Source organism: Clarias gariepinus, chromosome 21, assembly GCF_024256425.1.
Source record: "Clarias gariepinus isolate MV-2021 ecotype Netherlands chromosome 21, CGAR_prim_01v2, whole genome shotgun sequence".
Lineage (NCBI taxonomy): Eukaryota > Metazoa > Chordata > Actinopteri > Siluriformes > Clariidae > Clarias > Clarias gariepinus.
This window is the reverse complement of record NC_071120.1, coordinates 23869819-23895738: the sequence shown is the minus strand read 5'-3', so window position 1 is coordinate 23895738 and position 25920 is coordinate 23869819. Positions and strand designations below refer to the sequence as shown.

Here is a 25920-nt window from a genome sequence, read left to right as displayed (position 1 = left end):
CTCTGTGCTGTAAGGTCCAAATTTTTTTTTTTTTATCTTAATCTATGAAATATAAGCAATACACATGATCAAGATAGAGGTTGAGATGGGCAGGAAGATGATAAATGTACATTATGCACCTTGTTAATAATCTGTACACACAATTTATTAAAATCAACAGCATGACTTAAGTGATTATGGCCTCAATTTTATAATCTGTGCTCCGAGTTTAAGAAATCAAAGAAAAAGCAGGAAATACATTGCTACTGAGCAGACCAAATCAAACTCATTGCGGTCTGCGACGTCCTGACGTGTAGTAAAAGTTTTTTGGGGAATTAACCACAGCAATGTTTTGATCTGAACAAAATCATTATTTTTTCACCAGTCTTAAAAAAACCCAGCACTAATCAGTCGAAAATTCTCTGTGTTAGAATGCCCTCGTATGCTCGCAGCCACTCAACCCACACGCTCATTGTCAAGTTGAGTTTTAAGACTTTAAAGACATTTGAGGAGATAAAACATTGCTACAGGTGGAGCAAACTGAACTATTTACAATTAATTATAGTGGATGACAGTTATGTGATGCTATGTTAAGTGTTAAAGTCTTGTATTTTAAGCTAGCTTGTATTGTTTAAAGGCTGCACTTGGTTTTTATAGTGAGATGGGGGGGTGTAACGTTGAATGTGGATATTTACAAAATCGTGATTGCAATTTTAACCGAATCAGCACATAGGTATTGTGATATCAAGGTATGAAGAGGGAGGTGGCTGATGATTGCCATTCCTACTATGCATTAGTGACTTTTGCAACACTGCACTGCACCAATCCCCTTATTATGAAGCAAAACTACCCAAGATTGCAAAAGATCATTATTGCAATCACTTGCTTGCAAACAACCTACAGTTTTTCAGCATAATCTGCCTTTAAAGGGGGGAAAGAACAATAAAAAAGAAAAAAAGATTTTAGTTTATGCAAGTTTCAATAAAACAGAAATCTTACAATAATTTATTTTAACAAAGTGCATGTTTATGTTTAAAAGCCATAAGTGATCATTTAGTTTGTTAAATGGTTGTAAGTCTGATTATTTGATTAAACAGCAGATTATCAGGGATATCAACAAGTGAGCTCAGTTTGCTAGCTAGCGTTTATAAAAAAAAAAGGAAAAAAAAGAAAAAAAGCTGCACGTTAAAATCCTTAAAATATGATTATTCTTCATTTTATGATTAACACTTTTCATTTGATACAAAATGAAAAGTGTTATACTTTTTTTATAGAATTAAGGCAAACAATTACCCAGAAGTGTATTGAGACACTACGACGAAGGTGTTGTTAGCTGCTTGAGCTAATCTAACGGCTAAAATCCGTACTAGCGTAATAAGTAGTGCGCACGAGAATAACTAGTACGCCACTTGAGTGTAGCGCAGCGCAGTGTTCTGGTCTACTCTTTAGTAGGCTAGTGTGCAGACCCGAGCCCGTCTAACTGACACTGCACTGATTGAATGAGTGCTTACTAACTAGAAGAAAATAAAAAACAAACGTTCTTTGGGGGATAATATTTCGGGAATAATAATAAATAGGTGAAACTCTTACCAGACCATCCCGTAAGCGCCTTCGCCGATATACGACAGGTTGGTGTACCGTGGCCCGACGTCGAAGGCCTGCCCGCGGACCAGCTCAGCTCCGGATCCGGCATTGGGGCCGCCGCCGCCGGCAGCAGCAGGGCCACACACCGCCGCTGCAGCTGCTGTCGACATCACTGCGGAAGAGGAATACTAATACTACGAATACTAAACAGGCAGAGTGTTAACGGCGAGTCCCCGAAGTCTATCCCAGAGTGTAATTCCGACTCTCAGCGAGCTGCTCTTTTTGTTTTTTTTTGTTTAAAAAAAAAAAAAAGAAAGAAAAATGGCTGTAAAGGTGGAAAAAGTGCGAGTGAGTGTGTGCGCTGACACGCAGAGAGTGAGAGCGACGGAGACTGCAGACGGAGGAGCGTGTGAGCCGGAGCGCGAGCGAAACCGCTGCGGCAGGAAATAACGGGTGGAGGGGGGAGGGATCACGTGATCGACCCGAGCAGCCTTTTTATCATCATCGGCGCTGCTCGGGAGTGGAGAGAGGGGAGGACTCCGACTCGTACAGGATCCAGCGTGCGTGTGTGTGTGTGTGTGTGTATGTGGAGTTTACATCACAAGATGACAAATAAACACACACACTGTAAATGATGGACGCGTTGCATAAGGAGTATTTACTGTACATAAATACTATATAAATCCTGCACATATATAATGTATACAAATACTACATATTCTGTATGTAAATACCGCGTATACAGTAAATATTGTATATAAATACTGCATTTAAATACTACATAGGCCTATACTTCATATAAATTCTGCATATAAATACTGCGATTAAATACTGTATTTAAATACCGCTTATAAATACTGTACATATACTGTATATAAGTACTGTATATGAAGACCAGATTTTAATACTGTACATAAGTACTACATTCAAATACTGCATATAAATCCTGTATATAAATACCATATATAAATACTGCATATAAATATTGGATATATGTTAAATATAAATTAAGCATATAAACACTGGATATCCTTTGTATAATTACTGCATAGAAATACTGCATGTACACACTGTATATAAAACCTACATTTAAATACCATTTATAATTACTACATATAATTATAAATAACATATACTGTATATAAATACTGTATTTAAATCCTGTGTATAAATATTGCATAAAAAACTGCATATGAGTCTGGCATATATCTGTATAAAAAAAATACTGTGTATGAATACTGTATAATGTGTATAATACTGCATAAAGGTGGTACATAAATACTGTATATACAGTAAATATTAAAGAATTAATGTCTTGCATATAAATACTGTATCCAAATCCGTGAATAAAATATTGTATATAAATACTGCATGTACACAATATTGCATGTATACACCCGTATAAATACTGTGTATAAATACCACATTTAGATACTGTATATTAACACTACATATATTTACTGTATGTTAATGACATATAAATACTTGTATGATTTGGGTTGTGTGTGCATGTGTGTGTCTGCAGAGGCTATAATCCAGGCCAGGGGTGTGAAGTCCTTGGTCATTGTGGTCAACCATCACTTAGTCATGTTGCATTGAAATACAGAGGGCCGTGACTCAACAGTTATGGCTGTGGGTTACTGGTTAAAAGGTTTGGAGATCAAACCCGTGCACCACCAAACTACCCCTGGTGCACCCGTGAACAAGGCCTTCTTAATTTAAGAAAGTGTTGATCTGGTGTTTATACAGAATGCTGTAAAAAAACAAAAACATCTGGGGAATGGAAACTAAAAGGCTTGGTAGTATCATGTTCTCCTTCACCACCAGTCAACATTATGAGTATACTTAAGTGTTAGCATTATTTTTAGTTAACCATAGCACAGTATATATATATATATATATATATATATATATATATATATATATAGAGGGTGGAAACATTCTGATGGACTAGGATACACAATGTTCCCTAAACACTCAGTGGAAATAAACTTCAAACACTTAATATAGGATACTTGCCTTGTATGACATAATCTGGTACATTAAACTATTTCAGGAGCTGTATGAGAGACCAGTGTGTGTAGATTAATAGTCTATCATACCACATCATGTCGTAAACTTGGTACAGTTTGTTCCTCCAGGAGAGCGAGGTCAAGGTCAAGCTTTCCACCAAGATTTTAAAAAGAACTCAAGAGCACTTTTGCTCAAACCCTTATTCGGCAAAAGAACATTTACATTTCATTTTATAATTGAATTTCTTTTTTCCCCTGAGACTATTTAAGGGCTATTCTTAAAGTGTGTATTTAATTTTTAACTGATCCCCACTGAGCCTAACAATCACATCATTAACACAGGGCCAGAATTCTGCATTTGTACATTCCCAGCTGTTAATAATTGCTTGGGTTTAGCCAACTAACACCAAATCAACTAGTAACTAAAAGAAACAGTAACACAGATTAAAAGTACTTCCTTGTGATTATTTGATTCTTTTTCACGTTTACGCTACTAAGTGCTTCTAATACTATTGGACATACTTTGGACATTACTGAACAGATTTATCTTTATTAAAGTCGAATGGGATTACAGCTTTTCCCCAGGAACACACCCAGCACGTCACACCATTCCTTCTCCAGACACTCACTCACATCTGGGGGTAATTTAGCGCTGGTTTTCACATACTGGCAGGTTTTTAGGACATTCGAGGAAACCAGAGAACCCAGAGGAACCCCAATGAGACAGAAGAACATGCAAAACACCAAGCCTGTGGTCAAAAACAAACCAAAGACCTTGGAGCTGTGAGGCATTTTAGTATTGCTTTCTTTCCATTAACATTGTAACGCTAGATTTCAATCAGCATCCAATCTAGGATTGTTTTTCTAATAATTATCTAGAAGGCAGGCTATATATCTTTATTCACCTGGAACTGTGACAAAAGAGAAGGAAAATAAATAAACATGCCTAAGTATACAGTATCTGAAGTCAAAAGTGAGAATGTAGAGATGGTGTAAAATAATTGCCTGCATTCAAGTTAAACCAATTATTTGAACTAACACTAATTACATTAAACAACTCTGAAAAATGATGACTTGCCTCTTCAACAGCTGTTGTGAGAAATTACGATAAATTGCAACAAATGAGACATGCAAAGGCAGCATGTGGTTATTGTTTATTTAATATTCCGACTGATTAGATTTCAACTCTCATGTTACACAATGCAAATGAAATGCAGATGCAACACTTTCCAGGAAAAGGTTTCCAAAAATATATCCGCTGTCTTTTTCCATACAGAACTCTGTATCAGTTCTAAACGACCAAAACAAATCATTAAATTAGGTATTACAATCTAATGACATAGAAAAACAACAGCATGGATTCAGAGTTATTCATCAGTGTTCATATGCAAAGTAGAAAAGTTTATAAACTGTTTAAACAGGCACAAGAGCATGTAGAAAAGTTCAAGTGAAATAAGGAAGTCGGTCAGTTCTATTACATGTGTAAAGAAACAGTGGTATCGGCAGTGTTCGTGGTACAACAAAATAAGGCACGAAAGTGAGATACACAGTATGTGTTACACATGGATTAAGTGTTGTGGATTCACGTCCACTAACAATACAAAACATCAACAGTTACTAATGTACTTCGGAACGTTGAACTCAGTCAACATTTTCATATATCAAAACATCAGAGATCGCCCCAGGTTGTTGTTTAACGGTAATAAAAACTACGAATGCACGACGATCAACGTTAAACACATTAAAGATTTTTATAATAATTAAGACAATAAAATGTAATTAAGGATTTTTGAGGATACTCATAACACTATTCGTCAGCAAAGCAGAATATTATTTTTATCAAAACCGGTTTGATTACATCGCCGGTGACGTCATGAAGCATTTGTAATCTGATATGAAATATGAGATTAGGCAGGTTATGTTTCCACATTTCCACAAGTGGCATACAGTGACCGTAAAGACTAGCAGCAAATCGGTAACTGATAACCAAATGAAAGCAGGTCACAGTCAAATCCATACACTCTTGATCAATCCTTGGGGTTTCCGTCACGGTGACACGGCAAACATCGTCGTCGACAGAACGTTTACAGTTTCATGTGTTCGATACGTTCTAGAAAGCAACTTCTGAAAACATTATTAGCGATAAGGAGTTACTTCAAAGTGTTTGCAGGTCAAACAGAAACTAACACGTTAACCACAAATGGTGCAGGAATTGCGCATTGAGAAAGGTAACTCTTAACGGATCTGTGAACTCAAGAGTTCAGATAGGCACAAACGCGTATGCAGATTCATTTCTTAATACCAAACTGTGTGCAACCACGAGCAATGAAATACAAAGTAAGACATGAGTTAACAACAGGAAATAATCTGAAATGGATGCCAAAAAAACAACAACCTCTAAATACGTCTTTTCTTTCTATCTTTAAAAGACAAAGAGAGGTTAGCTGTACTTGTCCATTTATACCAGTAACCATGGCAACGGTTATGTCATTACTGCAACAGAAACAAGATTATTTAAGACATTTATTCAGACACACACACACATATGTCTGTATATATATATATATTGCAATATACTGCCAAAAGTATTTGCTCGTCTGCCTTCATATACATATGAACTGCCTTGGGGTCGTTTTTAAGGAGTTGGGCTCGGCCCCTTACTTCCAGTGAAAGGAAATCTTAATGCTTCAGCATACCAAGACATTTTGGGAATTTCATGCTGCCAACTTTGTGCAACCAGTTTGAGGACGGCCCCTTCCTGTTCCATCATGACTGCGCACCAGTGCACAAAGCCAGGTCCATAAAGACATGGATGAGTCAGTTTGGTGCAGTCAGAGTCCTGACCTCAACACCTTTGGGATCTATTAAAGCGGACAGGTCTTCTCGTCCAACATCAGTGTCTGATCTCACAAACGTGCTACTGGAAGAATAGTCACAAATTCCCCATTAACACACTCCTTAACCTTGTGGAAAGCCTTCCCAGAAGAGTTGAAGCTGTTATAGCTGCAATGGGGCGCGGGGACAACATCATATTAAACCCTATGGATTAAAAACTGGATGTTACTCAAGTTCATATGCATGTGAAGGCAGACGAGCGAATACTTTTAGCAATATAGTGTATATAGTTAGCCAAAAAAAAAAAAAACTTTAGGAAAAGAATAATAGTACGATGTATATTATGTTAATATAATATTATCATATTATTATAATAATCAATATATAATACATAGCATTACATTTAGTATTAAAATATTTATATAAGCTTTTCTTTTCCTGAAGTGAAAATCACATTTTTTTCGGCTTTGTATACATACTCGCGCACACACACATTATATATTTATATAATGTGTGTGTGCGCGCGATATATATCACTTTTTTTCATGTAAGCTTTGTTAGCTCTATGAAACATTTCTAAAGCAGTTAGAAGATAATGTAAGTCCTCTTATACACAAGATTGTTAAAACAGATTAAAACCGTCAATGTAAAATTATAAAGAATCACCACAGAGTACTGTCCTTGACATTTTCTATACACCAAATCACTACTTTCTGCTTTCTCCCCTCTCTATATACTTAGCTCTATTCTTAGCCTGCCTGCGTTAAAGCCACGGTCCAGTCATATCAGCTCGGTGTCACAAGGCGTTCAAATATTCATGACATCTGAACAGCGGTAAAGTGAGACGGCACAGCGCATGCAGGACCTGTGGCCTGGCAGCAAGCCGGCCTTGGCTGCGAGTTAATATTCCTTAAACTGAAACACACACACACACACACATTAAACTAATATTTGGAGAAACAAAAATGCTTGAAGGAACGTTTTGTTTTTTTTTCTCCCCCAAGGCTTGCACTCAAAAGTCTGTCTTTGTCTGGAATTTGGATGAATTTATACCTGGAAAAGTGACCTGCATTCCAGCATGTGAATCACTCTAAACACTGTTTTTAATGAGAAAATGAATTAAAGGAGTAGTCTGTAATGTTTAGAAGTGCTTCCAGGCCTGTAATAATTTCCAAAACACTGTTTCCAAAATAACTTTAGAAAAGTTAGATTTGCAATATTATTATGGAATACGTTTGAAAGATTTATGTTTTTTTATTACACAATTTGGGTCATTTGTTATTTCTGTCTTTCTGACCCTGAAATTAGTTCTTCAACTTTGCTTCAAAGTGAAACTTACAATTAATCATAGGAGGTTTTAACAGAGAAGGTGAAGTTTGTGTATTCCATTCACAGGCAGAGAAAAACTCCTACAAATTACAAACAACTCCTTTAAAGTTTAATATATTAATTATATAAATACACACTAACCGCGAATAGGTACATGAAAAAGTTAGAGTAGTACTTGCAAAAATGTTAATTTCTTTTTTTTTTTTTTGGCACTTAAAGATTACTAACAGTTCATGTCATTAAGAAACTTACACACACACACACACATATAAAATGAAATGCAAAAATACTGAGTGACGATCTTAAGAAGACAAAACTGTTTTCTGTGCATTTTGTCTTCAAAGTATAACGCTTTGACCAATACAGGCTGGTGTGCCGTATAATGTTATACTGCTTGGTAACGGCTATAAATAAATGTAAAAATAGCATGAAACAAAACACAGGCTTGTGACCATAACCATAACATGTTAACCAAAAGAAAAAATACATAAAAATGGACCCAACGTCTTGCTGATGTTACAAAATAACTTTCGGTCTTTTCAAACAGGGAACCGTAATCCCTAAGAGACCTAAAAAAAAAAAATAAAAAAAAAAATAAAAAAACACTTTAATAGCCTTTTGTGAAAAAGAAGCACCTGGAAAATCGTCAAGGCAAAGATAACTTTACCAGGAAATAAGACTGCATTCGGTCTTGCCCGAGATTCAAAAATAGTGATAATCTGACAGGTTTATGCGTGTAAAATAATAGAAAAGGCGGCTGGTAACGATGTAAAAATAAAAGGCATCACTCTTTAACATTACAAAACACTGTTTCTCTGCTATTAGGAACCACACTGGTATCACTTCACTCATAAAAGTATGACAAAGGTAATTCTTCCACATCAGATACAGTGAGATGGCATAGAGATCATCAGCCCTCTAGTGGTCTGCTCTGTCGCTCCTTCCTCCGTGTGTGTTTGTGTGTGTGTGCTCTCTCACACTTGGCTTGACACTGTTTCTGAGAGTAGAATGTCCCGCGGCTCGCGCAGGAACACTAGCAGAACTGTGATGTTATCGCTGGAGCCCGCGGCTTTGGCCTGAGCCACCAAGCTATGGGCGACATCCTTCCCCGAGCCACCAGACTCACGCAGGGCCTCCAGGACCAGACCGGGGACGTCGACTGGCCGCAAAACGTCGAAGAAGCCATCGCAGGCCAGCAGGACGTAGTCCTCGTCTCCACTCAGCTGAACCGAGGAACAGTCTGCAGCATTGGACACGTACGGCTTCTGATCGAAATCACCTGCGGGTCGGAGCCGGAAATAATAAATCAGGATTTAAAAGACAGAGCGCACCGTTACAGGAAAATCCCCAACCGCTGCAGCTTATTAACGCATAGCACAGAAGACTTTCCATGATTTTCCCCCCCGTTATATATCATTGATTACTTCTTCAGCCAAATCTTTTCTTTCTGCAGCTCGTCAAAGCCCTCTTTCCTTAGTGCTTATAATAATAATAATGATAACAATAATAATAATAATAATAATAATCCTAATAATAATAATAATAATAATAATAATAAAGAATACTGTACTACTAATAATACATTTACTTTTAAAGCACCTTATAAGCACTCAAAGACACTTTAATAACATAAAAGGTAAGAAAGTAAAAACAGCAGTTAATAAAGAATTAAGAACAAAATTAATACAAAGCAAAATAGTAAAAAAATTAAGATCAACAATAATAAAGATAGTATCAGATATTTTTTTGTTGTTGTCATTTTTCTGTTTAAAGCAGAACGTAGGATGTACTTACTTAAAATGGCTTTTGATATTTTTAAATAATGTATAAGTTTGAGTGTTTTATTTAGTTTTGTGTGTTATTTTTATTTGCTTTCTTATTGCCATTTTATTTTATTTATTTATATATAAATTTTTTAATGCTGTGAAGCACTTCGGTTCAACTTAGGTTGCTGTAAGGTGCTATTTAAATGAATAAATGTTGATTAAAACTCCGAAAATAACATAAAACATAAAATGAAAGGTAACGATCCATATGAAGGAGTCAAATCGCTAATATAAGTTTAAGTATCACTAAAGTTGATTAACTTATTTAAAAAGAGCTCGTTGGAGTTCGTTTCAGAGCCCTGGCGCCACCCTAAAGAATGCTCTAGCACCCACTGTTATGGTTATGTTGGGTTATACAGTAGTTTACAGCTTTAAATCTGACCAGTGCAAAGCTCCCCCGAAAATGCTACATAAACATCCCCTTAGAAAAAAATAAACAAGCTATCATATAAAAAAAATTTCTTGTCCAATCATGCATCATCAATACAAGCTTCTGCTATTAGCTGTTGATATAGAAACAAGCATACTGGGGAAGGGGTGCCTCAAGAGGCAAGGTTCTGGGATGCTCATTGGAAGGTCAGGGTTCGAGCCACGTCACCACCAAGTTATCACTGTTGGATGCTTGAGCATGACCCCCACACAGTCCAGCCACTGCATGCAGCGTCGGCCCCAAGCCCGCTTAGGGTTGTGCCAATAAGTGCATTAACCTTTACAACCACCTAATCTACAGTAGCTCTTCTAGTGGGCCAGCCTTCGTTCCCCCTGTGCATCAGTAAGCCTTGGCCATCCATGACCCTGTCACCTGGTTTCCTTTCGGCAGGTTTTAAATAGGACCACGGCAAACTGAGAACATCCCACAGGAGCTACAGTTTTAAACTAAGTTAGTAAAGCCTTTATTTGTCACATATACTGTGAGTTGTTCTGAATCTATACTACAGTATAACTTGTCAAGTTAGATCAAATCCCAATGCTTGCCCTTTTTTTCCTGCATCCAAGACATCTAACCCCTTTCAAGGTGCAATTGTAACGAGATATTCCACAAAGGCCAACATTGTGATGGGTCAGAGCAACTCTAAAACCGCAGCTCGCGTGGGATGTTCCCGGTCTGCCGTGGTCAGGACGTACCAACAGGGGAGGACGGCTGATTTGTATATTAAAATTTATATTAGGAAGGCAAATTTATGTCAGAACGGTAACAAGCTACACCGCTTAAAAAGGAGCAAACAACACACTTATTGTCCCTGGTTACTTCTTTGTATGTAATTGGATTGCTAAAAAGGATTTCTATTGAATCCATATGGTTTATATTGAAGCACATTTTGCATATTTGGCTTTATCAGCACGTAGAATATCTACAGTATGTATATATGAGGTTTTAGGATTTATGAGAGTTTTGTATAAAACAGATTAATATACAATATTAATTATAATCTTTTTTAGTTTTTGACATAAAAATAAGTGATATATCTCTGAACTCAACAAGTGCAGGTTTTCAAAACCTAAAAAAATTATTTTAGACCAGTAATCATATTTCTGTTCCAATGGCATTAAATGATTATTTTAGAATGACATCATGTTATGATGTATGCATTTAACATTGCATCACCTTGTCAACACTAACCATTTTTTTCCACCATTCAAAAAACTGAAAATTAATCAACACCTCCTGACCACGGAGAATCAGGAATTCAACAAAACTCTCAGGGTTTTCTTATTCCAGCATTCTGGCATAATACGTTAGGTGATTGAACTAGAAATTTCTGTTTATATATAACTATTCTGTTTATTCTATATAAATAGATTATAACAGAAAAACAGCTTGTCACAAATGAAACGATTACCGTAAACAAATGACGTAAGAAGTCCAATAATACGGTTCTGGTAAATTACAATCACAATCACACAATGAGGTCAGTCTACCCGTTCCAATGAGATCACTGTTCATTACCCCGGTTACTCACCTATCGCCCGGGAAACTGCATATGTCCCGTTAACACGCCAGCAGCCCATGAATGCAATGCAGCCACCCAGATCCTCTATTCTCTTCTTCTCATCCTGGACAGACATAAGAGAATCAGACAACACAAGGAGCATGCAGAAACAATCTCTAGCTAATAGAAGAAAATGTACAAGTCAACTCGGGACTTTTCATTGTGAAGAATAACAGGGAGGAAAAAAAATAATATAATCCTAGCGTTTCACTAGTGCTAGTATATCATCAAGATAGAAGAAAGCTTTCTTGGTTCGCCAAGCTGCCTGCTTCAGGCTTCGATTGGGCTGCCTGCTTCACGTCTGAAACTCTGACCTCCCAGGAACTCCTTTAATAGCCCAAATATGTAAAAATGGCTTGGAGCGAGGTCAGGACAGTACAGTACAGAGGATGTTGCAATAACTTCCAGGCGAGTTCCTGTAATGTGCAGTTGTTGTTGCTAAATGAATGTGCGCACAGTTCCAACACACAGATGTGTCCCATCCGCAAGTTGGTGACAAGTTGTCCGCGATTTTTAAGGATCTAGCTGAGTGGGCAGTGGGCTCCGAGCCACCTCGGCCGGGATGGTCATTCACGGACATACGGCTTTCTTTTAAAACGCTTGCATCGTTCAAACGTTATATAAAAGGCATTGTTTAAAAGTACATGGAGTGGATGCCTTGGGAAAATCATTCTCTCACACATTTTTGCTTAAAAAGGCTAAACACATGAAATCAATTAAAGTGAAGTAAACTGATCCTTTCAGCACTCGTCTTAGCAAATCCAAAGAAAATAAATCTTCATCCACGTCCTGCACTTAACAGTCTCTTAAGGATTCGCCTCAAAATTAAACCAGGAGAAAATCTGTATTTCTGGAACATTCCCTTCAGCATGATGTAGCAAAGTATACTTTTAAAATTCTCTTTACTTTGTTAACCCTCAAAGCTCAAGCCACACGGATTCGAACAACGCCAACGCAGCATTTGTAGAGGATGTAGACATCTAACTATGCATTTGAGTTTTCCGATGTGTCAGGTAGAACCGAAGTTGTCTTTACTTTTACAAGGCGTAAATTTTATGATGTCATAAAAATGTCAAACTCACCAAATACACAACTCAAAGCAACAACGACAACCGTGATCATGTGTATCGGTGGTATTTCTTTGCCTTTGTGACCTGTTTTCAAAGTTTCTCTCATATTCATGTCTGTGCAGACATTTCATCATATTGCTTAGGTTGTGCTATGAAACTCTATATTGCACAATCCTGACCTCAAAAACAGGTTTAGTAAAACATAGTAATGCAAAAAAAAAAAAAAGGATAAAATGCTCTGGGTTTTAAGGGCTTCTATTTTTCTCATTGTTGCATTTTTAGTGGTTTTTCTCAGCATTTTTTGACGCAAGTTTCATTTTCAGAAATGTGTCACACAAGTCAGGTTTTTGATTTTTTTTTTTGAGAATCGAAGACTTGCTTATGACATCAGACACACCACAACACATGTATAAGCATGGTTACTACTGTACTGTAGTGTTAAAATGCATTTCATAAACTGTTCACTCAACCGATTAATATATTTGCGAGTGTGTATTGTCACAATTAAGTCACACAATATCAGCCTCTTAGATTTAATTCATGTTGCATATTTTAGATTAAGAAAGAACAGTCATCATTTACCAAAGTTTCATCATAAGTGATTTAGGTTACCTTCTAGATATGCCATGTTCATCTGCTTTCACTGTATAACTGCATAGCATCATACTAGATTTATCCCATAACAATAATATAGAGATAAGTATCTACTCTTAACTGTACGGTGTGTTAGAGACAGAGAGTTTGTTCACATGTTCAAAACTAATCAGTGGAAACTAATCAGTCATCAGAGTGGCGCTGTGTTCTCACAAAAAACACCCCCGCAAAAAAATGGGGTTTTCTATAACCTTACGAACACACAGATATACAGTACTTCAATGCAAACTATATGGAAATGTTGTGATTTATTTTGTGCTCCCTTAAAGAATTTCTCTTTTATAAGAAGAGAGTTCATGCAACATGATGGCAAAGAAAAAAAAACAGTAAGAACCTGTCCACAAGCAGATGGATATTTTTTAAAAACATAACATTTTGGGGTTTCTTCTCCTTTCTCCTTCTCAGCCACCAAGTATGCAGATTGTAAGGTTTTATAATATTGTAAGACAATGTAATCTAATAAGAAGATTCCTGTGCTCTGAGAACAGACCCCTCACTGTGCTTCCTCATGCCTTCTGTGGTAACACCTTCTATATCCTGTAACCAGACGAGGATACAGCCAAATGGCTCCTGTCTGCTAGAACCCTTTTGTTTAATCAGGAAAATGCAAATGCAAATCTCCTCTCACCTGTCTGTCTCCGGGTCCCTCCATGACTGACATGTTAATGACTGGTTCTTTTGATGTTCGGGACGTAGCACCGTTGAAATGTGCTCTCAGACATCATGCCGGCGTGTGTGTGTTTGTCTCTCCTGGTCGATCGGGCCCGAACCGGTAAGTGTATCAAGGTGCAGCGGACTCAACAGGAAATAACTCTTCTTCTCTTAACTTAAAACTTAGCTCGGACACACTTCTTCTTCAATTAAAACCTAACATAGATGTAAGTGTTTTTTTTTTTTTCACATAGCGGGTTATAAAAAATATTCCCGCCAATGTAAGCATTTGAGTTTTAGTCTGGACACCAATCAGCTATTACATTACAATGAAAAACAATGAGACACAATGAGACATCTGGGATGTGCAGAGATGTATGTTTGGCACCAGGACTTGATAGTGGATCCTTCGGGTTCTGAGGGTTGCAGGATGAAGCTGTCATCGATCAGATGTGTTAGTCCGGCGCATAATATGGGGTACTGGGTCGTATTGGGATCTTGGGCATTTGGAGGCTGGTTTCGACAGTCTTGGGCACTTTGCATGCTGGACCATGAACACGGGATGCTGTGGTGCACTGAGTGTTCTGATACCTTTCTATTGTGGCCAGTACCACCTTTTGTTTCAGTGGTTTGTGCTACACTGGCTTTTGTGTGAAGTCAAGATGAGCCTTGGGTGTTCATGACCCTCCCACCAATTTACATAATTACATAATTTACATAAATAAAACAAAATGTACCAGTCACTGTTATATGTCACTGTATATCTGGAATATGATATGCATGTCGTACCTCTCTTTCGGGTTTATGAGGGTCCATGAGGACAACGGGCTCGCCCTTCTTCACCAGCATGGCCTGCGAGTCGCCCAGCCAGGATACCGTCAGCCAGTCAGCGGCCAGGAACACGGCCACGCCCGTACTGCCACTGCGCATGCGCTGCGGATGCAACGCACACATGCAACAATCATTAAAACATCATGCACTGTGATCGATCACAACCGACATTGTGCATCTCATCCGTTCTCAGAAACAACACCGTGCAGAATAAACAACCTAAAAAATGTCAAAAAAAGAAGAAGAAGCAGCACAGCTTTCTCCATCGAGTGACTAAACCCAGCCTTTCATGTAACTTTCTCTGCCTCTCAAGAGCGTTCTCACTGCGCCCACATGAGAGCAGCGTAACCACACTGACTAATATCTCTACCTGAACAGGCGCACACACACACACACCAACAGCATGAACATCCTGAAAGGTTCTTACTAAACGTCTATCCACGATGTGTGAATACGTGCAGGGGAATTTTCTCAGAAATTGAACGAATCTTATCGGAACTTTCCACTGGAATAGAACCCGAGGACGAAACCATTTCTTGGTCGCTTGGTCGTGTTTTCATTGCGAGTTTCTATAAAGCTTCATGCTCTGAACGACTTCTTATGGAAAATTTGTATCATTTCACTGGCAGAGTATAAACTGTGGTTCAGTTCTGGGAAAGACATAAGACAAGTCTTAAGCCCCCCGCTCCCCCATTTTCTCATTTCAAATTCAATGAAAGAAATTTAAACAAATATTTTAAAAAATTTACGTAACAATCTCAGCAGCGACCCCATTTCCCCTCTCGTCTGTTTCAACCACTCAGCATTAAATTCAGCATCAGCAGTAACTAATCACCGCCCTAGTCATCTGTCAGCATCTGCACCTGTTTCTCACTGGTTCATGCCTTAAGTTAGATGCTTATTTTATGCTTGAATGATTCATAGGTCACTGTGGGCTTAAAACACAAAAACATCTCTGAAAACCCCATTAAAATTCATTCAGGAGGGTTTACATGATGCGTGCACAAACAAATGGACAAACAAACAAAAATTCCCAAAACCATCTTGATGTGTCTCAATCACTCATCTTACGTCCCAACAAAAAAAAATTTCTGCAAATATCTCCAATGCACAGACTTGCCATTTTTACACAGTTTTATTATATGTATAATATGTACTAAAGAATAGAGAAGGGGGCTCAAGTAGGGGCTCAAGACTTTTGCTAAGTACTTTTTTGTGACAATGCCCATTCTTCCTTTCTTTTTTAACGACATTGCCAGCTTCTATGTCTATATTCATGGCGAGAAGCATTTTGTTATTTAAAAACTAAATAACTAAATAAGATGTTTTAAAGTTTATTTATTCTAAGAACTTTAAACCCAGATTTGGATTTACTTGTTTAAAAACCTTTTTAAATGTGTCAGCAGAGTAAAATAAGTTCCTTAAAGGGTTAAAAGAGTTACAGTCAAATAAAACCCAGGACAACCCTGGGTTCTGCATGATGAACATTGTGGTGGATTTTCTCTTGACAGTAAAAATGTGTGTGTTGCTTTTGAGTGTCCTATCCTGCATCTGGTATAGGTCACTTGATCCCAGCTATTTTTTAAAGAAAATGTGCGTCTTGATCCAACATCTGAGTTTATTTGATATATTTCACTATTTAAGCATTGGTTCCACTCTAATTGCCATTTATTTTTGATATGTTCTTTTAAAATTGATTTTAAATCTGAGAAGGGTATAAAGCATTTGATTGTTGTTTTTTTTGATAATGCTTCTTTGGCAGTTTTGTCCGCTTTCTCATTACCAGGGATTTTGCCCATTCTTAAAAGTGCTATGTAAACATAATTTATTATAATTAAATTATAACTAAATAACCGCTAAAATGGTGTAAATAGTGTCCTGTAACATTAAAGTACTAAAAATGCCCGCTTTTGGGGTTCGCCGATCAAGCTATTTTTAGCCAATATCGGCCGATCATGATCGGGGGACGATCAATCGGAGCATCATTATAAAGAACATTACCAGTTAAAAGTTTTCTATGTTCTAGAACAATATTGGAGATTTTAAAACTATAAAATAACAAATTATGGGATTATGGAATTGTGGAATTAAGTAACAATACAGCTGTTTCGTTGTTCTGATACAGTTCACGCAAGAACAGTAAGGGCGAGTGCATTTGCAAAAAAAATTAAGCACCATGATGAAACTGGCTCTCATGAAGAACATCCTAGGGTTGTTATTGATAAATAATTCACTTCAGGAATGTAACAGTTTTACGCTGACCCACACCTCAATACTGCATCACTGATTATTGCCCAATAACAGCACGCCCCTAACTGGTTTATTCATAGCATGCATTTATATTCTTCTATATGATCCTCCATTCGTTCGTACCTCTCTCCTGGCCTTGATCCTGAACATGTCGTCCGTCTGTATGAAGGAGTTTTTGAAGGCCGTGCCGGTGTCACTTTTCAGCGCCTCTTGTTGGCTGAGGACGACGTGCAGGTGAGCTGAAGCGTAGGTGGCAGCGTCAACTCCTCCGTGACCATCAAACACAGCATAGTACTCGCGCTCCACGCCGTCCTGGAGTACAGAGAATAACTCCAATCAGCTGCATTCTCAGGATTAAGGATAATGCAAAATATTATTTCATATCCAATTTAACTGCTTCTTGTTTTCTACTTTATCACTTTTTTATTCATTTAGTCTTAATGAAAACAAGACTGAAATTATTTTGTTTGGCTCAAAAGATCATACCATTTATGACCTCGATTTTAATACTTTGTTACCATACAGTACTAATTCTGTTCGGAATCTAGGGGTTTTAACTTTATAACAGCCTTAAATTTGACAAGCAGATATGTGCAGATATGGTAAAGTCTTGCTTTTACCATCTTCGTCTTTTAGGAAAGGTTAAGCTTTTCTTGTCTGCTAAGAATTTTGAAATTGTCATGCATGCTTTCGTAACGTCACGACTAGATTATTGTAACTCTTTGTATATTGATGCCCCCCAGATATGTGTCGCACGATTGCAGTTGGTTCAAAACGCTGCAGCCCGACTCCTTAAAGAGAACCGTAAGTGTGAACATATTACACCGGTTTTGATTTCACTGCATTGGTTACCGATCAAATATAGAGTTGATTTTAAAGTTTTGTTATTTGTTTTTAAGTCCTTACGGAATCAGGCTCCAAGGTATTTATATTTAGACTTACTACATCCATCCACACAGTCGAGATTACTCAGATCAAGTAACTCTGATTTACACTATGTTTCTAGAACTAGACTTAAAAATAGAGGTGATCGCGCTTTTGCGGTAATCGGTCCTAGGTTATGAAATAGCCTTCCGATTTATATTAAATCTGCTCAAACACTGTCAGTTTTTAAATCTGCTTTGAAAACTTACCTTTTCTCTAAGGCGTTCAATATTCCTTAACTTAAATTCCACTTCTTTATTATTTACAAAATTATTATTTAAACGCCTTCGCATGTGTATTGGCTTTTTATTTTTGCACTTTGGTCAACATTGGTTGTTTTTAAATGTGCTATATAAATAAATTTGTATTGTATTGTATTATTATTTTCTTCTCGAAACTGTTGCACCCTTGTGGAAACAAACTGTGTTCCATCCCTGTGGCTTTAAATGACATCATTCAACCTACCAGCTCTTTCAGACAGAAACCTTGACAGGTATCACATTCTCTGCCTTTAGAACTTTCGAGACAAACAACCAGGGGTGGAAAAAGGACAAGAGAAACTGTACTTCTGTACTCTGTTAATCACGTAGAGCTGAAAATCTACATAAATGAAAAAAGAAAATTGTCCACATTTAAAAATAGCCAACTATACAAGAGTAAAAAATTATTCATTTTTTCCCTAATAAAGTCTGACCGCATGTTCAGCATAACTAGCTTGTTTGCTAAGCAATAAGTTGTATGTCGAAAAAACATTTTGCTATTTTAGACAAACCTAAAAACTTTTAAAATTTGAAAGGAAATTGTAACTAGCTAGCTAACATTAAAAGCTGGTTTACAAAACTTAACCATATGAATAATAAAATTAGTTAATTTGCAAGGTTTTCTGATATTGTGTGGATTTTCTCATGCCTCTGTCCTGTTTGTGTCTTAACGCAGGAAGAGTAAATATATATTGATCTGTCCATACATCTATGCATCCATTCTGTGTCATGCAAATAATTAAAAACATAGCTGGCTAGCTTATTTGCAAAGGTAAGTAACAGAGTTAAAAAGTTATTTTATAAAACATAACTAAATTGCAAAATTAAAAAGCTAATTCATAAAAACATGCTAGCAAATAGCCAAGTAGCCAGCAAATTTACAGAGCTAATTACACAATTTATCTTAATTAGCTAGCTAGTTTAAACAGATACTGTAGATAATTTAATAAGTTAATTATCAAAACTATCAGCTAGATAATAAAAAAAACTTTAACAAATTAAATTTAACAAAAAATGTACAAATTTAATTAACAAAACTTTGTTAATTTGCAAAGGTAATTCATAAAACTCAACTAATTAGCTGCATAATTTAACAAGGTAATTTATAAAACTTAACTAGCTAGCTAAGTTATGTAGCCAATGAAGAAAAATATAACTATCTAATGTCCTGTAACTGTACAAAACTTGCCTTGCTAGCTGATTTAAATGTCTCAATTACCAAATGTGACTGGCTAATTTGCAAAATGTTCACGCTAATTTTGGCTTGATGGCAATCTGACTTAAAGTCACATCTTTTGATTTTATCTCTGGACTTTTTAAGTAAAAAAAAATCCTGATTTGAGATTTGCATCACTACTGTCAAGTTCAAAATAAAAAAATTAAAGAATATCAATATTTTTTTTCTCTAAAATATAAATATAGGGTGCATGGTCAACTTGAATAATACTTGGGTCAAGTAAAAAAAAAAAACAGCATTAAAATACAGTCAAGTATGAAGTCGAGTATTTTTCAATTCTGTAAACATTCCACCTGTATTTGTACTTCCTCAGAGAGAGGGTGTTTGCTCTGTCATATTCGTTAATGCTGAGCCAGATGTCTGCCAAATGCCTAAATGCAAATATTAATTATTATAATATACAAAACACGATGTGCTAATGTAAAGGCAGAGTTTTAGTTTTGAGTTTTCATTCACCAGATGTCTCAATCCTGCCTTAAAAAAAATCTGCAATCCCTCAGACGTTGCACAAAGGAACAGACCCGAGTCTCCTAAACCAGGTCGTGGTGATAAGCTCTAGCACAGTGTGATAAGAAGTCTGAATCTCACCCCTGACCTGTAACCCAAAAAGCTGGTTAAACTCAGGCAGTAACACGTGACGATCCTCCATCTTCCTGCGCGTGTTCCGAATGGCGTGGACAGAGCAGAGGCGGGACCGCGAGGACCGAGGCGTCAGATTGGGCATCTCTTTCTCCCAGGCCACACCTACTTCTCTCAGTTTGTTGATAAACAGATGCTGAACAGGCTCAGACTGGAGCACTGTGGAGAGAGAATTAGTCTGACTTTAGTCTTAGTCTTCCACACAGAGGGATCGAATTATTTTTTTGTAAGAATTAGATTTCTGAAACCACATTACTGTACATGATATGGTGCAGTATACTATATGAACACTAGAGGGCAGCCATGCTGCATTATTCAGTCTGGTACATTTCCACACCGATGTAAAATCTGCTACTGTATATCAACATCTATAAAATCTACAAAAAAGGATTGAAAATATATAAAATTTGTTTTACCATAAAAATATGTAATGTATTACGGCACTCACAAACTACTTCTTCTTCACCCTCCTGCGTCTGATCAGGGTCTTTAGGACAGTGGAAAGGTGAAAGGTCATCTTTCAAAAGCTCGGTAACCGCAGCATGGCACATTGACGCACTTAACCAGCCAGGTGCGTTCCTGCATGCAAAAAGCAAACTATTTTTTAAAAATGCACTGTGTAATCATATGATGAACTGCAATGTTTTTAAAAATGTCAATAACCTGTAAGAAAAAAAAAAGTTTAGTTCAAACAACAAATCAAACACAGCTTCAAGATAAAAGTTCAAATGTGAAATTGGCTACCGAGATCTTTTTTTTTTCTACCTCCTTTTTTTCCTCACCCCACTTTAAAACTATGAAAGGCGTTCAGGTCTAACCGGGACTTTTGATTGCATAGAATAACAGAACAGTTATGGAAAGATACTGCTGCACTTATCCCAGAGTTTCACTAATGCTTGGATACCCTCAAGGTACAAAGTTTTTCTCAGTACCCCGGAGTCATGATCAGACTCCCCTCTTCCTGTCTAAAACACTGGCCTCCCAGGAACTCCTTTAATGCCTCAAACATGTAGACATGGCTTGGAGCGAGGTCAGGACTGTACAGGGGGATGTGTTTGAATTTTTCACTGCGGTTAAGAGTCTAATCACCGTACTGTGTGTAAAGTCAGTTATGTAACTGTCAATCGGTTTTGCTCCTTCATTCACCTGAAATTTCACCACAAATCCCTGATTGACCTGAACGCCCTTCATATTTAGAACCTAATGCTGCTTCTTTAAGTGCAGAAACACTTTAAACAACTTTATCAGCCGCATTATCCAACTAAAAGAGAATGCTGCCGTTGATCTAGATCTCTTTTTGATTCACATGAGGTCTTTACTTATGCATCACAGAGTGATCATCTGATCAGCACACTGGAGCATCAAGAGCATTTCTTCCTCAAAGCACGGCATTCCATTTCGTCTTATCTTGCCACTAAATAATGATCTTTTCCATCTGAACTTGTATCAGATAAGAGTGGCCGGTGCAACGGTCTGAACACGACACAGAGTTACCCTAACAGGAACTGAACTCTGATCGAAAGGAAGTGAGCAGAACAATGGTTATTTGGTGAACAGGAAGTCTGCCATGAGGAATGCACCCGAAACAGAAAGAGTGGGAAATAAACACACGTACAGACAGACAGGAAACAAAGAGAACGGCAAAGAAACCACATACACAAACGTACAGAGTAGGAAAGCGATTGAGACCAGAAGAAAGAGAGCAAAAGAGCTAAAGACAGACAGAGAATGAAAAAAATAATTTAAATAAGTGATAAAAGAGTGAGAGAGGAAAAAGAGAGACGGGGGGGAGACAGGAAACTATCTTAGTACAGCATTTTAAAATGAGGTTTGGTTTGGACAGATGAGCAAGTGATATGTGCAAGAACAGCAAAGCGAGAGAGAGAGAGAGAGAGAGAGAGAGAGAGAGAGAGAGAATAAAAGCTTTTTTTTTAATGCTTTGGTAATACAGTACTGTACACATTTGGGCATGCCAATAAAGTTGAATTGAAGTGAATAAAGAGAGAGAGAGAGAGCTTTCACCCTAAATATTCCATAATATTCATATTATTTTTGTTTCTGTGTACCTAATATTATATTCTTTCATATCTCATGTTTATAATGTTTATATATGTTTATAAATTCAGATTGATGTTATTTATAATGTAATTAATGTTTTATAATTTCTTTAGCAACAATGTAGTATTTTTGTTAACATTCCAATAAAGCTCTTCTGAACTAAACTGAGAGAGAGAGAGAGAGAGAGAGAGAGAGAGAGAGAGAGCTGAGCTTGTATGCAAGTCTGAACAACTGCTCTCAGTTAAAAAAACAAAAACATAACAGCAAATCAGAATAAAGAATGACAGGAATGTGTCTTCTGGTTTGGGACGTCGAGAAGGGACAGGTGTGACTCTACACACACTGTCACTACACCACATGCCTCAGAATACGACCCGGAACAATTTGACATACTATGATGAACACAAACACATGCGGACACTTACTGTATAAGGACTTAAACTGACAAAAAACTTTTAAAAAAACTATATGATCATTATAAATCAACTGAAAGTTTCAGACACATACCTCCTGCACAACGGAGTTTAAAGATCACATGGTATCACGTACACACTATACTGTATGCACAAAAACACACAGAATGACAGACGCACCTGGCAGACAGCAGCCGAAGCCCCAGATCCAGGCTTTCACCTTTCACCTCGTCCAGGGTCACAGTGCGGCTGAGCGGAGCGAGAGGAAGCGGCTCGTCTTGACCCAGCGGGTTCGCAAACTCCTCCACAAAACTCTTCAAGAAACTCAGCGCGCCGTCCCGCTCGTTCGTCCCCATCCTGGTGTCCTGATGTGACCAAACTGCGCAGGTTCTATTCGTCTGTGTCACCGCCGTCACTTCTGCAATCTGCCTTGTTCCTGTTCCAGTTTACACCTAAAAATCAGCCGCAAACAAACACACAAGCATTTCATGTTCCATTTTTGGCATTCTCACACTGCCCGATGAACAACATCACCGCAATCGTTTGCGTTCTGTCGAAACACGTTTAATCCTGCGAGTCTGTTTTGATGACAGCTGGAATGCAGACACAGCCGTGAGTCAGCGCTGTGTGATGCAGACACAACGCCATGTCATAAATATCTTGCCTCAGCAATCGCAGCAACGCTCTGCAACACCCTGCAACTTTATACAGCCATCATTTAAAGCTGAAAATCCAAGCAGTTAGTGATTCGATAGCCAAAGCCACGCCCTAAATTCTGCATAGAAAAGAAAACACGAGATTGTAGTAGAAATGAGACAAAGTATATTTATGTTATCTGCAAATAAATCGAATTAAGGCAATTAAGCACTAATTAACCTACGATCAACTCCTGGTCTAGATGAGTCAGTCAATAACTACACTTCTTTTAGGATTAAAGCTATTAAGTTAGGGGTGTAAGTGTGGGATTGCCGATGCTCTTTAAGTAGCGAAACTGTCGAATCAGCAGAGCAACATGGAAACCTTTTTTTTTATAATATACAGTAAAATATATAATTTCTATATATAATCTTTCCTGGTTGCACAACTTACTACACCATTGGTATTCAGGTAAAACTTGTAAAGATCAGGTTACACGGATTTTATTTATTTATTTATTTATTTGGCTTATGAAGGTCCGAACTAATATTGTCTGATTAATGAATGAATGATGCAAACTTTTATGTTTTAACACTGATTTTGAGGGTCTTTTTTTCCCCTTTTTTCATTTCACGGGTTGCTTTTGATTTTATGCCGGATACTCTTTCGGTCAGAGTGAAAAGTCTTGTTTAAGGACCCAATGCTGGTCATCTTACGGTAGCAGGGCTCGAACCCTCGAACCTCCCTCAACAACCCAGAGCTTAACTTGATTAGTTTCTACATAAAATGAAGACAATTATAAGTGATTTCGTTCATAGTTAATCTTCAGGTTACCATGTTAGACTTGTGCCATGAGGTCAGAACAGATGAGACTTGCGAATGCATGAATGCCGCATCCTGTAAGAATAAGTCCCTATCTCTCTCTCTCTCTCCAGTCCAGCTATCTTTAAACTTTCTGTTTTCGTTGTCAACTTGGAAAATAAGTTTAATACAAAATCTATAAACGTTTGTGGAAACAACATTTTCAAGCTTAAAGACACAATAAATAATAAATGAATAAGAAGAATATTCTTAAAGTGATACCGTTATTGCCTTGGCCTGGCACATCTATCTATAAAAAATTGTACAAATATGGTATATTAAATAGATATATAAAATATATCTATAGTTGAAAATAGTTTTGTGCAGCCTGTACTTTTAGTATGTTAATTAAGCCTATTCTCCATCTCCATGACATGAAATTTCATTATATTGCATATATTCTTTTATATAAAAAAAAAAAATGAAAACACAAGCTTTTTACGGAATCTCCAGAGAAAAATCTTCACTTGTTTCTGACATCTTGCTTGTTTTGACACCGCTGTATTTGCATATTCATTAATATTCATCAGTGCCAAAGATTATTTCAATAATTACACAAAGCATTGTATTGGCTATAATGACTTTATTTTATTTTTTTCCTTTATTTTGGGATACATTCTTACACATGTAATATAAATTTTGAGAAACATCTGAATATGGTCTGAATCAATCTTTAATGTCTCTAGCTGGTATGTACTGTAGCTAGCTTCTGGTCTAATGATCCTGCCTGTTCCTTCCGCTATTCCCATTAAGGGGTTGTCACAACAGACCATCCAATCTCTACATTTGGATCCGGCACATAAAATCTTTTATTTTATTTTTTATCTGGGCTTGGTAAATCCAAAGGCAAGAAAAATTGAGAGTGTAGGACACGTATGAATGTAGATTTAGGAAAGAAACAACTTGCATCAATATTCATGTTATTGTGCTCAGCATAGGTGGAGATGCAATTTTTTGCCTATATATTTTAAATAATAAATGTGGATTATTGGCTGTTTTATACATTAACATTGTTAATTCAGCATCTTTCCTGCCACATTGCAGAGGTTGAAACCTTCATCGTCAAGGTATTGCATTACTACGTAGTAGGAGTAATGGTAAAAAAAAAATGAATGCCTCTGCTAATGCATTCTGTCTATGGCATGCAGGAATCTGCAATATCGGTGTGTCAGAGATCAATATTATCGAGGTGCTGTTTTCAAACCGATATACCGCACCAGCCTGCTGTGTGACTTTCTGCACTGTGCGTTTTAAACCTTTGCACCTTTTTTTTTTGTTGCAAAATTATTCTCAGTCTTAACACACACACCAAAAAAACACCAGAGTAACAATCTGATCCTTTTGATCCTATTTTAAATAAACGCATTTGAAGCGAGTCGCGAGCTCAGCTGTTTGGTTCCAATGCTGCACGAAGAGCAGTTACAATGTAACGTTTCTCTGTCCGCGTGAAACAGGAACTGTGCACGCGCAGGCGTTATTATTATTTTTATTTTATATTTCTTTATTATTTCCGGAATGACTGCAACGTAAAAGCACGGCGTTTTGTACATTCTGCACAATCCTGATACATACCTCAGAAAACCCTTTAGTCCCGCTCCGACACTCCCTTCTCTCAGATATAAAAGATTTCAGCCCAACTCAGCGCGTCTCTGCCGGAAGTCTGAGACCGGAAATGAGCCGAAAACACAATGCATATAATCCGGATTGACAGACCAGCAAAGCAGCCAGGGGAAGCAAAAGTCTGACTTTGGTTGTGAGATCTGTTTTTGTTGTGTTTTCAGAGGAGGAATGCTGCCCCTAGTGGTTGCTTTACGTCATTAATTCCTCCTCATGATAAATAAACATTATACACTGATCAGCAAAAAAAAAAAAAATGACTT

The 25920-nt window shown here is 37.3% G+C and overlaps 2 protein-coding genes across 2 annotated transcripts in view; both read right to left on the bottom strand.

Annotated features, from left to right (window-relative positions):
- Window positions 1-1873, bottom strand: part of mapk1 (mitogen-activated protein kinase 1) — a 36604-nt gene extending 34731 nt beyond the window's left edge. The window contains exon 1 of the mRNA XM_053480954.1: window positions 1570-1873. Coding sequence (XP_053336929.1) covers window positions 1570-1733 — 164 coding nt within the window. The 5' untranslated portion in view covers window positions 1734-1873. The remainder of the gene's footprint in view (window positions 1-1569) is intronic.
- A 6457-nt stretch (window positions 1874-8330) lies between these two features.
- Window positions 8331-25703, bottom strand: ppm1f (protein phosphatase, Mg2+/Mn2+ dependent, 1F). Its single transcript, XM_053481688.1, has 8 exons — window positions 25613-25703; window positions 22724-22995; window positions 20521-20651; window positions 20029-20231; window positions 17136-17324; window positions 14721-14864; window positions 11527-11620; window positions 8331-9018 (listed from the first exon to the last, which is right to left on the bottom strand). Exons 2-8 carry the CDS (start codon window positions 22897-22899, stop codon window positions 8714-8716), a joined length of 1242 nt encoding a protein of 413 aa, XP_053337663.1. The 5' UTR covers window positions 22900-22995; window positions 25613-25703; the 3' UTR covers window positions 8331-8713.
- Window positions 25704-25920: the final 217 nt, after the last annotated feature.

Bases quoted from the DNA above. Each gene is read 5' to 3' on its own strand.
- ppm1f (XM_053481688.1), bottom strand. From the start codon at position 22,899: ATGGGGACGAACGAGCGGGACGGCGCGCTGAGTTTCTTGAAGAGTTTT. The intron at 14,865-17,135 runs GTACGAACGAAT...TTGCATCCGCAG, and splicing joins GGATCAAGGCCAGGAGAGAG to CGCATGCGCAGTGGCAGTAC. The intron at 9,019-11,526 runs GTGAGTAACCGG...TCCGACCCGCAG, and splicing joins TGCAGTTTCCCGGGCGATAG to GTGATTTCGATCAGAAGCCG.